Source organism: Geotrypetes seraphini, chromosome 13, assembly GCF_902459505.1.
Source record: "Geotrypetes seraphini chromosome 13, aGeoSer1.1, whole genome shotgun sequence".
In the NCBI taxonomy this organism is placed as follows: Eukaryota; Metazoa; Chordata; class Amphibia; order Gymnophiona; family Dermophiidae; genus Geotrypetes; species Geotrypetes seraphini.
Window position 1 is genome coordinate 54,775,041 of NC_047096.1, and position 15,626 is coordinate 54,790,666.

The window sequence follows — 15,626 nt, forward strand, 5'->3', positions numbered from 1 at the left end:
AAACTTTAGACAGGAAATTATTTTTTTTTCTAAAGAAGGTGTAACAAGACGTATTCTGTTTACACAGCTATTTCACTGCCCTGCAGGAATGAAAAATGTGTACAGTCTAGACCTGAAGGAGGCTTCCGACAATACTCGCTAAAATGAAGAGAAGGAGTTTGTGGGACATTCGTTTTCTTTCTTGATTTCTAGCCAAACTTGACAGTCACATTTCCTTGCCCAAAATAAGGAGTTTTAGTCTTCAGCTCTGCAGGACTCAAGAAAGAGTAAATAGGAACTTAACTTACCTCTGTTTAGAAGGACTCTGGGTGCCCCTGGGACTCTGTAACTGCAGAGAAACATTGCCCGGGTATATCCCTGGGGGGGCACCAAATCCGGACGGGCCCCTCCATGAAATCGGCTGGCGGAGGAAAGGTGGATCGGCTGGCAAAAGAGCGATCGCAGCCTGGGTTGCACACGCGGGATCGGATTAACCGCGATCGCCGGAACACGGGGGTCTGCCCGGCCCCCAACTGTCCCCTTCAGAAATCTGATCCTCGGGGGAGACAGCGAGTTCTTCCTCCCGGTTTAATCGAAGGTGCCCGCAGAAAAGTCGTCTGCCGGCTCGCCGAGGCTCATTTTAACTCTCTCTGTTCCTACGTTCGCCCAAATTCCTGCTGCATGCAGCCCTCAAGTCGATCCATTCCCAGCGAAACCGCAGGGAGGGATGGATCGTACCACTATGCAAACCCTCCTTCCTCCCCCCCCCCCCCCCGACCCAAAAGATACTCCGCCAGGCTCGGTCACAACACACTTCCAGGTCAAATACCCTCAGACCAGCAGAACGGCAGAGCTGCCGAGCTCTTTGCTTGCTCTGAGGTGGCTGCAAATTCCTCGGGGCTTAACAAAGGCTCTCTCGAGGCTTCAGCTGATGCCCTCTGTTGGTGGACAGCTGCTACACCTTTGTGCTGGCAATGTGGCTTTTAGTTTGCACCTCAACATTTTCTTCACTCATTTTAAGGCAGGATATTCTGCAAAATATAATAATAATCCCCCCAAAGATCTGCTAGACCAGGGGTAGGGAACTCCGGTCCTCGAGAGCCGTATTCCAGTCGAGTTTTCAGGATTTCCCCAATGAATATGCATTGAAAGCAGTACATGCACATAGATCTCATGCATATTCATTGGGGAAATCCTGAAAACCCAACTGGAATACGGCTCTCGAGGACCGGAGTTCCCTACCCCTGGTCTAGCAGATCTTTGGGGGATCTATGTGCATGTACTGCTTTCAATGCATATTCATTGGGGAAATCCTGAAAACCCGACTGGAATACGGCTCTCGAGGACCGGAGTTCCCTACCCCTGTGCTAGACTGTCACTAAATAAATAAATAAATAGAAACTGTCTTATCATATCTAACATCAAGACATATTTTAGAGTAGGACAACCTAAAAGTTATTTGTGGCTACTAGGTTAAAAATCATCCTTTTCAGATGATCACCATCATATCCTTAGATTATTTTTTTTTAGGTGTGTTTGTGTGCGTGTTGAGGGGGAGGGGAGGGACCTTCTTACTTCTTACAGATGACCCTAAAACAGTGATGCATTTAAAGATGGGAGCATCTCATTTGACCCCTTAGGCAGAAAGGCTGGAGGGGAAGTGCAAGAGGAAAGACATTTTGTGTGGTCGTATTTAGCGATACTCCAGTCATGGTACATGGGCTTGCCATGCCACTGGTGCAATCCGAGAAGCTAAAAGTGATGCCATTGATAGTTTCACTACCAGCAGGGCCTCCCAAAGGAGAGAGGTCAGATTAGTGATGTACCACCCATATGGGCAGTAGCAGATGGACAGCGTTGGAAGTGGAGGATCGCGTTTGATGCAACAATGGTGACAACATTGAATTTTTACTGCACAGAAGGCCCGGCAATCTAATTCTGTATTCTGCCAAGAAAACTTGATGATGATGAGACATAAAGAATCAATGTATAGTGCTGGAAGATGGTCCCCTAGGTTGGCAGGCACTATCCATGCTATTAGGGAAGAGCTGATCATCGCCCACAGTATGTCCACTGTTTGTGAAGCTGATGGATCAAAGCCACCAGGACGTCCTGCTGCTGATGTTGCTGGACAGAAAAGCAAGATCAGAAGCTGTAATATTCTCAGCATAGGAAAATGGAATGTATGAAGCATGAATCAAAGAAAATTGGAAATTGTTAAAGATCAAATGGACAAAAAAAAAACAAATTTGATTTGATAGGGATCAGTGAACTCAAATGGACAGGATAGGGCCATTTTCAAACAAATGAGCATTGGATCTGTTATTCTGGTCATGAAACACACAGGAAAAATAGCAAGGCATTCATCCTCAACAATAAGCTTTCAAAGATGGTACTAAGGTACGATGTTATCAATGTTATCCGTCTACAGGGAAAACTGATCAATGTCACCTTGATCCAACTTTATGCTCTAATGACAGATGAGGATGTAGAATTGCTCTATGAACAACTTCCAAATGAAATAGATCAAATGCTGAAACAAGATCTACTGATCATTATGGGGGACATCAATGCAAAAATAGGAAGTACAGCTGAAGATGGAGTGGTTGGAAAGAATGGCACAGGAGAAAGAAATCAAGCTGATGATAACAGTACAGTTTTGCAAAATGAACTAACTGTCAATCATGAATATGCATTTCTAACACCACAAATGTTGCTAGAACACATGGACCTCTCAAAATGGCATGTATCAAAATCAAATTGATTACATCTGCATAAGACACAGATGGAAATCTGCAGTTTTGACTGCAGCGACTTAACCAGGAGCTGATTGTGGAAGAGACCGTGAGCTTTTGATATGCAAGATCAAAATAAACCTCTGCTAGAAGATCATTAGAGATATGACATTGAAAATATTCCATCAGGCTATTGGATAAAACTGGACCACAGATTTGTCTGTCTTGATACAGGAGACAGAGAAACTGAAGAGTTATGGAATGACATCAAAACCATAATTAGTGATGAAGCTTTTTAAAAAACAAAACCAAAAAAAAAAACCACTCCAGAAGAGAAAAAAAGCCAAGAAATTGCCTTGGATCTCAGAAGAAACCAGAAAAGTAACAGAACAAAGAAGACAAACAAAACTTTCCGGTGATAGAGAAAAAGTATCACAAATGAACCTAATGTTTCAATGTCAAATTGGCAAGACAAAAAACGATATCTAAAGGATATTTGTCAGAAAATTGAATCAGAACACGTAAACGGAAAAAAACAGATTAGCATATCAGGGTGTTAAGAGATTGCAGCAAAAATTCCAGTCTCGATTGGAGATGCTTATTGGCGCCAATGGCATGATATTGAATGATCCAAAAAGCATTAAAAAGGGAAAATTTATATTAAAAAAGGCAATGAGGATAACATTGGAAAAATTGAACTGGAAACTGACACCAAAGAAGAACCAGATATTTTAAAAGAAGAAGTCATAGAAGCAATTAAAGCTTTATAAAAAAAAAACAACCAAAAACAACAAGTCACCTGGTATCAAAAGTATGCCAATTAAATTAACAAAGGCTCAGAAAGTGTTATCATGACCCTCACTCAACAGATTTGGAAGAAAAGACATGGCCAACCGAGTGGAGATCACTGTTCATACCTATACTGAAGAAAGGTGATGCCAAGGACTGTATCAACTACAGAACAATTGCATTAATTCCACATGCCAGCAAAATATTGCTGAAAATAATACAATGAAGGCTACAATCATATGTTGAGAAAGAACTATATAAGTTCAAGCTGGGTTCAGAAAAGTTCTAGGAACAAGAGACATTATTGCCAATGTTAGATGGATATTGGAGAAACATAGAAACATAGAAATAGATGGCAGATAAGGGCCAAGGCCCATCCAGTCTGCCCACCCTAATGACCCTCTCCTACCTTTCCCTGTGAAGAGATCCCACGTGACGATCCCATTTTGTCTTAAAATCAGGCATGCTGCTGGCCTCGATCACCTGAAGTGGAAGGCTATTCCAGCGATCAACCACTCTCTCGGTGAAAAAGTACTTGCTGGCGTCACCGTGCAGCTTCCCGCCCCTGATTTTCCATGGATGCCCTCTTGTAGCCGTGGGACCTTTGAAAAAGAAGATATCTTCTTCCACCTCAATACGGCCCGTTAGATATTTGAACGTCTCGATCATGTCTCCCCTCTCTCTGCGTTCCTCGAGTGAATATAGCCGTAATTTATCCAGCCGTTCCTCGTACGGGAGGTCCTTGAGTCCCGAGACCATCCGGGTGGCCATTCGTTGGACCGACTCCAGTCTCAGCACATCTTTGCGGTAATGAGGCCTCCAGAATTGTACACAGTATTCCAGGTGGGGTCTCACCATGGATCTATACAATGGCATAATGACTTCAGGCTTACGGCTGACAAAACTCCTACGTATACACCCTATGATTTGTCTAGCCTTAGATGAAGCCTGCTCCACTTGATTGGCAGTCTTCATGTCTTCACTGATGATCACCCCTAAGTCCCGTTCTGCTACAGTCCTTGCTAGGATCTCGCCATTAAGGGTGTAAGTCTTGGCTGCCAAGGTGCATGACTTTGCATTTTTTGGCATTGAAACCTAGTTGCCAGATCCTAGACCAGCGCTCCAGTAGGAGTAGGTCGTGCGTCATATTGTCGGGCATTGAGTTTTTGGCCGTTGCGCTCCTGTCTACTACATTGCATAGTTTGGCGTCATCGGCGAATAACTTTATTTTACCTCGAAGAGCAAAGAATACCAAAAGCTTTTATACTTTTGCATCATTGACTGTGTGGATTATGATAAACTATGGAGAACTCTAGCGCACATGAGAATACCCAAACACATAACTCAGTTGATAAAGGGCATCTTTGAAAATCAAGAAGCTGAAGTGAGAACTGAATATGGCAACTCTGATTGGTTTCCAATAAAATGTGCCATCATGCAAGGATGTATCTTGTCACCTTACCTGTTCAACCTTTACTGTGAAGCCATCTTCAGATTTGGAAGAAGAAAGCATTGGTTTCAAAGTTGATGGACAAAACAAAAACAACCTGCACTACGCAGATGATACAACGTTCATCACCAGTCATAACGTAAAGAAGTTCTTCTTCACCCAGAGAGTGGTGGAGAGCTGGAACGCTCTTCCGGAGTCTGTTGTAGGGGAAAACATCCTCCAGGGTTTCAAGATTAATCTGGACAAGTTCCTGCTAAACTGGGACGTACACAGGTGAGGCTGGACTCATTTTAGAGCACTGGTCTTTGACCTGGGGGCAGCCATGTGAGCGGACTGCAGAACCCAGAGGACGGACAAATGGACTGCACACATGACACAGATCTGAGACCGGAGAGACAGTTGAAGAAGGGGAGATCGGCTATCGTGGTTGGAGACTCAATCCTGAGAGGAGTAGACAGTCACATAGCCGGAGGGAGAGAGGACAGACTGGTAACATGTCTCCCGGGGGCAAGAACAAAGGACGTCATCAACGATATTGAGAGGATACTGGAGGGAGCTGAGACTGAGGAGACAGCAGTAGTGATCCACATTGGAACTAACGACATCAACAGGAGGAACTTCAACAGGACCACACTGACTGACCAGTTCAGGATCCTGGGGAGAAAATTGAGACTGAGGGCAAGGAAGATAGCCTTCTCAGAGATCCTGCCAGTACCGAGAGCGGATACAAGGAGACAGAGCGAACGTTTGGCTGAGGAGATGGTGCGATGAGGAGGGTTTCCACTTTGTTAGGAACTGGACTACTTTCTTTGGGAAGAACAAGCTCTACAGAAGAGATGGACTGCACCTTAGCACAGCTGGGACGAGGATGCTGGCGCGCAACGTCCAGAACTTCATAGACTTGGCTTTAAACTGAGGAAAAGGGGAAAGCCGATAGTCGATCTGACCTTGACACATCGGACATCAGTACCGGACAAGGATACTGAACTGGGACATTTAAAGGAAGACTCGGGACTGAGTGTGTATGTTTTAAAAAAGGACCTAAGGACGCATTGCAGGGACCGAGGGCACAAATGGAACTGGAAAGCGGCACCAACAAAAAACAACAGGAGCCAGAGGGGCAAAGACATTGTAAAAAAGAGCCCGGGACTGAATGGGAATTACGGGAGCAAGAGGTGCAGGGGAAACAGGCCGAGGACGTCACAGACACACAGCAGGAGGAGGATTACCGAGATGAAGCTCGGGGGCTGGTGAACCACGAGGAGGACTGCAGGAGACCCAAAACACGAGGAAAACAAAAAGAGAGGGCAAAAAACTGGGTCTTAAACTGCCTATACACAAATGCTAGGAGCCTAAGGGCCAAAATGGGTGAACTAGAAATCATTGCCAGCAAAAAGGACCTGGACATAATTGGAGTCACAGAAACGTGGTGGACTGAGGACAATCAATGGGATGTGGCCATACCAGGGTACAAACTATACAGGAGAGACAGGACACATAAAAAGGGTGGAGGAATAGCGCTGTACATAAAAGACTCCATACCCTCAGCCAGGATGGAAACAACAGTACGGGCGGATGGCTTGGAATCAATATGGGTTAAGCTACAGGGAGAAACTGGGGCAGACATTAAATTGGGGCTGTACTACCGCCCACCTGGACAACCGAAAGAAATCGACCAGGACATGGAGGCTGAACTGAGGCAGGTATGCAGAAGTGGAAATGTGGTGGTGATGGGGGACTTCAACTATCCTGGGATAGACTGGAGTATTGGACACTCAAACTGCGCAAGGGAGACCAAATTCCTAGAGGTCACAAGGGACTGTTTCATGAAGCAACTGGTCATGGAACCAACACGGGGCGATGCCACTCTTGACCTAATCTTCAACGGACTAGGGGGGCCAGCAAAGGAGGTGGCGGTATTAGCCCCGCTAGGTAACAGCGATCACAACACGATCCAGTGCAGGCTAGAAATTGGATCATCAAAGGGGAAAAGAACCACAACGACGGCACTCAACTTCAAAAAAGGAAATTATGATGCCATGAGGAAAATGGTGGGAAAGAAACTCAAAGGCAACATAGGGAAGATGGTATCCGTAGAAAAAGCTTGGACCTTACTCAAGGAATCTGTGCACGAAGCGCAAAACCTGTGCATCCCCAAGTTCAGGAAAGGGTGCAAAAAAAATAGAACAAAAAACCCAGTGTGGATAACAAATGCAGTGAAGAAGGCAATAAGCGACAAGAAAGCATCATTCAGAAAATGGAAAAAAGACCAAACAGAGGAGAACCAAAAAGTGCACAAAGAACACCAGAAGGAATGTCACCGAGTGGTTAGAAAAGCAAAAAGAGAATACGAAGAGAGACTGGCAGAGGAAGCAACAAACTTCAAATCTTTCTTCAGATACGTCAAGGGGAAGCAACCGGCAAGAGAAGAAGTGGGACCATTGGATGATGGAGATAGAAAGGGAGTAGTAAAAGAAGAGAAAGAGATAGCTGACAAGTTAAATGAGTTCTTCACGTTAGTCTTCACGAGGGAGAACACAACCAACATTCCGGAACCCGAGGAAATCGTAATGGGAGACCAAAATGATAAACTGGTCAATTTAGAGGTAAGCCAAGAGGATGTACTCAAGCAGATAGACAGACTAAAGAGCGACAAATTGCCAGGTCCGGACGGCATTCACCCAAGGGTACTCAAGGAACTAAAAAACGAAATAGCGGAGCCACTTCGACAAATATGCAACCTATCCTTAAAAACCGGAGAGATCCCAGAGGACTGGAAAATAGCAAATATCACGCCCATCTTCAAGAAGGGCTCAAGGGGCGACCCAGGAAACTACAGGCCGGTGAGCCTGACCTCGGTCCCGGGAAAGATGATGGAGGCACTGATTAAGGACAGCATCTGTGAACACATCGAAAACAATGGGCAGCTAAAACCGAGTCAGCATGGCTTCTGCAAGGGTAGGTCATGCCTCACAAACTTATTGTACTTCTTTGAGGGGGTGAACAGCCAAGTGGATAAAGGGGAATCCATAGATATCATTTACCTCGACAAGGTACCACACGAGAGACTGCTCAAGAAGATATGGAACCATGGGGTGCAAGGGGAGATCCACCGATGGATCAAAAACTGGCTGGCAAACAGTAAACAGAGGGTTGGCATAAAGGGCCATTACTCGGACTGGAAAGGGGTCACGAGCGGAGTTCCACAGGGGTCAGTGCTGGGACCGCTCCTGTTCAATATCTACATAAACGACCTAGAAGCGGGAACCAAGTGTGAGGTCATTAAATTTGCAGATGACACCAAACTATACAGCAGGGCTCAAACGAGGGAAGACTGCGAAGATCTCCAAAAGGATCTAACGAAGCTGGAAAAGTGGGCCGAAAAATGGCAAATGAGCTTCAACATAGGGAAATGCAAGGTCATGCACGTGGGGAAAAAGAACCCGATGTTCACTTACAAAATGGGGGGAACACCACTAGGGGTCAGTAACCTGGAGAGAGACCTGGGAGTGATGGTAGACGCAACAATGAAATCATCGGCGCAGTGCGCCACGGCCTCAAGGAAAGCAAACAGAATGTTGGGTATCATTAAGAAGGGTATCACGACCAGGACGAGGGAAGTCATCATGCCGCTGTATCGTGCAATGGTGCGGCCGTACTTGGAGTACTGTGTCCAGTACTGGTCGCCGTACCTTAAGAAGGACATGGCGGTACTTGAGGGAGTACAGAGAAGAGCAACTAAACTGATAAAGGGAATGGAAAATCTCTCATATACCGACAGATTAAAGCAGCTAGGACTTTTCTCCTTGGAAAAGCGGAGACTTAGAGGAGACATGATAGAAACCTTCAAGATCCTGAAGGGCATAGAAAAAGTAGACAGGGACAGATTTTTCAAATTATGGGGCAACACAAGTACAAGGGGGCACTCGGCGAAATTGAAAGGGGACAGGTTTAGAACAAATGCTAGGAAGTTCTTTTTCACTCAGAGGGTGGTGGATACATGGAACGCACTTCCGGAGGCTGTGGTAGACAGGAACACATTAAATGGTTTCAAAGAAGGTTTGGATAGATTCTTAGAAGAAAAAGGGATTGAAGGGTATAGATAGATATAGACCACTACTCAGGCAATGGGCTTGAAGGGCCGCCGCGGGAGCGGACCGCTGAGCAGGATGGACCTATGGTCTGCCTCAGCGGAGGCAACTTCTTATGTTCTTAAAGGATTTCAATCTCCTGGGCTCTTTCGTAAACAAATAAGCAACTAGCAGTGAAGAAATACTCAGCAGAATAGCACTTAATATGAACATAAGAACATAAGCATTGCCTCCGCCGGGTCAGACCAGGGGTCCATCGCGCCCGGCAGTCCGCTCCCGCGGCGGCCCTCCAGGTCCATGACCTGAAAATGTTCCCTACCTAACCTAAAAAGTCCATATCCTATTTGCTCAATGTCCTGTGAGGTAAACCTCTATCTGTACCCCGTTATTCCCTTCACTTCCAGGAAGTCATCCAGTCCCTTTTTGAACCCCAGAATTGTACTCTGGCTTATCACCTCTCCGGGAAGCGCGTTCCAGGTGTCTACCACCCGTTGAGTGAAGAAGAACTTTCTTGCATTTGTTTTGAATCTGTCTCCTCTCAGCTTTTCTGAGTGACCTCTTGTTTTAGTTGCCCCTGCTAGTTTAAAGAATCTGTCCCTCTCCACCTTCTCTATGCCTTTCATGATTTTATAAGTCTGTATCATGTCCCCTCTCAGTCTCCGCTTTTCCAGGGTAAAGAGCCCCAGCCTGTCTAACCTTTCGGCATATGAGAGGTTCTCCATACCCTTTATCATCCTCGTTGCTCTCCTCTGGACCCTCTCGAGTATTGCCATGTCCTTCTTGAGGTATGGTGACCAGTATTGGACGCAGTATTCCAGATGTGGGCGCACCATTGCTCGATACAGTGGCAGGATAACTTCCTTCGTTCTGGTAGTGATACCCTTTTTGATAATGCCCAGCATTCTGCTCGCTTTTTTTGAGGCCGCTGCACATTGCGCCTCCGGCTTCATTGTGTTATCCACCAATACCCCCAGATCTTTTTCTTGGCTGCCTTGGTCACTCTTCAATGAAGGCTCATGACAAAGTATTCAAAGTCAAGGAAGTAACACTAAATGAAGATCAGACTTGTCCACACACTCATTTTCTCAGTTGTCAGTTACGGATGCGAAAGCTGGACACTACAGAAACAAGACAGAAAGATTGACTCAGTTAAGCTTTGGTGCTGGGGAAGGATTTTATGCATGCCGTGGACCACCAGAAGAACTAACAAATCAATTCTGGAAAAGATCAAACCAACTATGTCACTTGAAGCCCAAATGATGAAGTTATGACTGTTTTATTTTGGTCACACTGTCAGAAGAGAAAGATCATTGGAGGAGGACATTATGTTAGGGAAGACTGAAGGAACTAGGTGAAGAGGGCGACCTGCAATCAGTTGGCTGGACATGTTGAAAACAACCATGGAGATGATGCTGAAGTACCTTACTGGAGTACCACAAAACTGATTTCTTTTTAGATATGTAATTCATGAAGTCACTAGGGCTCGAACACGAATCAATGGCACCTAACAAATTTAGCGATAACCTTACTCTCATACATTAAAATTCTTTCCTAGGTAATTTTCCCCCAGCCCCATTTCACTTCTTGCCACCAAAGCCCCCGAGAAAAGGAAACTTGGTACTTCTCATTTTCAACATGACATCTGCAAGTGGGATGCTGAATGTGTCTATATACTGTATCTATATCTATCTATAGATTATATATCTCTGTATATATCTTATATACCACCTGTAAGCCAAGACACCGTAGGATTTTTTTTTTCCTCTGGAAGGCTCACAATCTGATGATTAAGTGATTTGCCCAAGATCACAAGAAGCTGCAGTGGGATTTGAACCAAGCTTTCCTCCTGCTGCTCTATCAGGCTGCTCCTCCAGTCCTTTTGCTTCATATGTACTGGGTCATGAAGAAAGTCAAGCACTGTAGGGCCACTGTTAATGCAGGTCTGAGCATCAATCCTCACTGTCATACAGAGCAGTGATTGGGGTTGAGGCAAGTTCTGACTGGACTGGAAACTCAGGTATAAACAAGTCAAGTTAAAAAAAGTGCTAGTTTAAATATGCTTTGTCCATTTGGTTAACCATGTGTAACAGAGTCATTTTCAGGCAGTTGTGTATCTAGCATATATGACACCCGGGGCCAATCATTAACACTCCTTCTTCCTCCATTTAAAAAAAATATTTTTAGTAATAATCCACAAGTCACACAAAGTGCACCTAAGAAAAGGCAGCATTTTAAACACTACAACGAGCACTAGAACATCAATATACCCATTGTAAAACTAAACAAGCCAGATGAGTTCAGATCGATCCTGCACAGTCAGTGCTAACAGGAAACCATGTCTTTTTCATATACATAGAACACAGATACACTTTTGCCCAGTATGGAATAAGATATCATAAGTTAAAATTAGAAATATGTAGACAAAAGTTAAACTGAACCACCAATAAACCAAGCTCTGCATATAGTGCAACACCATAGAATCATAAACAGTGACACATATCCCCTAATACTGTGCAAAATATAAACGCTGAGTTTTACTAAACTGCAGAAGCATTTACCTTACTGCAGGCCAGTGAGGTAAATGCTCCAATGCTCATAGGAATAAAATGAGCATGGGAGCATTTACCTCACTGGCTCTTCTGCGGTTTAGTAAAAGGAACCCAAAGATAGCAGATGTAAATTTTAAAACAATGACAAATAATCACCACTTTACAAATTAGCAAATAGAAATAAAACAAAAGATGGAAAATAAGAAAATAGCATTTTATTGGCTAATACATTTTTCAGTTGGCTTTCAGAGGTCAAAACCTCCTTCCTCAGGTACTGCTGTTACAGTATTCTGTCCTGACCTAAGGAAGGGGATTTTAGGGCTCCTTTTACGAAGCCGCGTTAGTGGTTTTAGCGCACACAGCTTTTAAGCGTGCGCTAAACCCGCGCTACGCAGCTAGAACGCCAGCTCAATGCTGGCATTAGCATCTAGCGCGGACGGCAGTTTAACGCGCGCTATTATGCACGTTAAACTTCTAACGTGGCTTCGTAAAAGGAGCCCTTAGTCCTTAGTCTCCAAAAGTTTATCAATACAGCTACAATACTACTTTATTCTAAAGCAACAAAAGAATATATATCTATTTTTTTCTACCTTTTGTCATTTCTGGTTTCTGCTTTTCTCATCTTCTCTTCACTCTCTTCTTTCCATCCAGCATTCACCCTCTTTCTCTGCCCCTTCCATCCAGCATCTGCCCATTTTCTCTGCTCCTTTCATCCAGCGTCCACCCTCTTTGTCTGCCCCTTCCATCCAGCATCCACCCTCTTTCTCTGCCCTTTCCATACAGCCTCTGCCCCTTCAATCCATTTTCTTCCTTCTTTCTCTGCATCTTCAATATGACATCTTCCCTCTTTCTATGCCCCCTCTATAAACTGTCTATCCCTCCCCTTCTATCTATCCTGTGCCCCTTCTCTCCATTATATATCATTCATTTCAACTTCACCACCTCTCTACTTTTATCTCTCCTTTCTGTCTCCACCCCTCCCCCTTACTCTGGCATCTCTCTCTCTTCTCCTTTCCTTCCTTCTTTCTACCCCACCCCATTCCATAGTCTAGCATCTGTCTCCTTTCCTTTCCTTTACTTCCCCCCCCCCCATGCCCTGGCATCTCCTCTACTTCCTCTACTCCTCTACTAATTATTCTTTTTCACCCCTCCCTCCCTCCCTTCCTTATAGTCTGGCATCTGGCTCTCCTCTCATCTCCCTTCTCTGGTCTTCCTTCTCCTCTCTTCCCACCCCCACTGCCTAAAACTTGCCTTCCATCATCTACAGCAGCAGCCTTCACAACTCACTGCTCTGGGTGAAGTCAGGCCTTCCTCTCTGTCGGTCCTGCCTACTTCCTGCTTCCGTGAAGGCAGGACCTGGCAGAGAGGAAGGCCCGATGCTGGCAGAGCAGCAAGTTGTGAAGGTTGCAACTGGGGTTGCTGCTGTCCTTTTGTATGCCACTGTTTTCAGGCAATTTGGCATCAATGGCCAAATGAAGAAATGTGCACAACATATATAAAACAACATCATAAATACATGGAACTGAGAAACAAGAAAAATGCATTAATAAATGCCTAACGCTAACAAAAAAAGGGCATGATTACTAAAAAAAGTTAGACTCCAATGTGTTAGCTACAATACATATAACATTCCTAGATCCTAAATGGCTTGTCATCAAAAATCTTGCAACTGAACAAAAGTGAAAAAAAGGCATGTTCACTGAAGCTGATACCTCCTTCGATAAAAAGAGATTTTGGGCTAGATTCACTATGCAAACCGAACGTGTACCGCTCGGTTTGCGTTCACTTTCCTATCACAACTCAATTCACTAACCTTCCTCCAGACCCCATCCGTACCCGATCTGATATGCGCATGCAAATGAGTAAAAAGGCATGTAAATTTCTTAAGGCATCGATACATGAAACCATTTCGTCCAAACCGACTGGCCTTTCTGATCCAAAAAGTTTCGACTGCTGAGGACCAGTCGCTTTACATCCTCGCTGACTATTCCTGCCTAGCAACTGCTGCGTGCATGTTAAGAACCCCATAAAAATATATATATCTACCCTGCAAAAAATCCAAAATATTTCTAAACTTTAAATATATGTAAACTTTCATGTACATAAGCGTTAGAAATATTTTTTTGATTTTTTTGGAAATGTGCATAGCGAGCACGGGAGTGAATCTCAGATTTGTAATGCTCATGGTGAAAAAATTGTGGATTAACCCTGTGCTCTCCTTGCACATTGTACATTTCATATATCAATGCCAATTTTTTTAAAAAAAACAAAAATAACTTTTAAGGGCCAGCTATCCCTCCCCCCCCTTCTTTCAAGCTAGATTGTTGCGTGCATCTGACGTCACAGGGTCGCCTTTGGTTGCTTCGTGCTTCACGGCAGAAAGAGCCACACAGCCTCCTGGGATTCGTAGGCTGTATATAACAGTGCGTGATCCCAGTGCATTCAACTGCTGTTAACTGTTGTGCCTTCTAGCAACTTAACAGTTCTTTTCTTGAGTTGTTAAGCTGTTTGGAGTTGTTAAGTTGTTAAGCTGTTAGGAAGTGCACAATAAACTTCAAGATCGATCCGTAAAAAAAGGACGAACTCAAAGAATTCCACAGCTCGCTCTCAAACCTCCGATGCTATTTCTCCTTAAACCTCTCCAACCTTTTCAAAAAGCTACGGCCACAGCATATACAGCTTGCAACAGCACTTAAGGAAAAAAAGAGAGGGTGGTAAAAAATAGTTCTTATATTGCATTTTTTACAACAACAATGCTTTGCGGTAGGCGCATTCGGAGCGGGGCGTGTTTATGATTTGATCATTTGCATGGACAAGCGTTACTGAATTGATCGGCCAGAATGACTCGGAAATGGATAGGACATGAATAGGATCGATTTGTGGACTTTAGTGAATCTAGCCCTAAGTTCTTACCTTGATAATATCTTTTCCAGTAGATAGGATTGGTATGCTGTCCATTCTCGCAAGCATTCTGCAGAAAGATGTCAATCACAGCTTTTTAAACCTCCTCCTTCTCCCAGGAGTCTGCTGCCCCCTTCAGTTTGTTCCAAAGCAGGCAAGAGCTCTATAGTAAAAGACAGGAGAAGGAGGGACACAAGAAACTTCCCAAAACCAGGGTTCTGATCTGCTCATATAACGTTATAACAGTCAATAATGAAACTGTAATGTATAAATGAATGAACATTACCATTGAACAGTAAAACACATCAAATAAAAGCAACAGCTTAAATAATGGTGGAACTCAATTATCTCTTTAGATTCTGAACCCATAAACTGACTGGCAGAAAAGTCTTAAGGCAGAAACAGGTGTATAAGAAATTATTGGGTGGGGGGTTCAGCATACCATTCCTATCTACTGGAAAAGATATTATCAAGGTAAGAACCTTAGAGATGTACCTAAGCAGTCCCCGAAGTCCTGGGTGGGAGAGATAAGTCTGCTCTCAGTACTGAGATTCAAAGTTGAATCCTCTTGTGTTGCCACATCCACCCTATAGAATTTAGTGAAAGTGTATAGGGAAGACCGTGTCGCAGATCTACATATCTCTTCCAGAGGTATCACCTTTGATTCCGCCCAAGAGGAGGCTACTCCTCTGGTCAAATGTGCTTTCAAAGATACTGGCAGTTGTTTGGCACTGACAATGCAGGTGGAGGAGATTGCTGTCCAAATCCACCGGGAAATGGTGGCCTTGGAGGCTGGTCTACCTTGGGTTGACTTTTTGGTTAGGACAAAGAGATGGTCCAATAGACAAAACTCATTAGTCACTTCCAGGTAATGCAAGAGAACTCTATGGGCATCCAGCAGCTTTAAAGCCTTGTCTTTCTTCTTAGAACCCATAGGTTGAAAGGCTGGTAGCCTGACTTCCTGGATGATGTGAAATGCTGAAATAACCTTTGGCAAAAGGGAGGTACTGTACACAAGGTCACTCCCATTTCTGTGATCCTTAGAAACGGTTCCCTGCACAGCAAAGCTTGCAATTCTGAGACTCTACTGTCCAAGGTAACTGCAACTAGGACCACTTTGATCATAAGATCC

The 15,626-nt window shown here is 44.3% G+C and overlaps 1 protein-coding gene across 3 annotated transcripts in view; it reads right to left on the reverse strand.

Annotated features, from left to right (window-relative positions):
- CDON (cell adhesion associated, oncogene regulated) overlaps window positions 1–732 on the reverse strand; it is a 251,157-nt gene extending 250,425 nt beyond the window's left edge. For all 3 annotated transcript variants that reach the window (XM_033918171.1, XM_033918170.1, XM_033918164.1), the window contains exon 1: window positions 288–732. In XM_033918171.1, the coding sequence (XP_033774062.1) occupies window positions 288–342 (55 nt within the window). In that variant the 5' untranslated portion in view covers window positions 343–732. The remainder of the gene's footprint in view (window positions 1–287) is intronic.
- Between the last annotated feature and the right edge of the window lie 14,894 nt (window positions 733–15,626).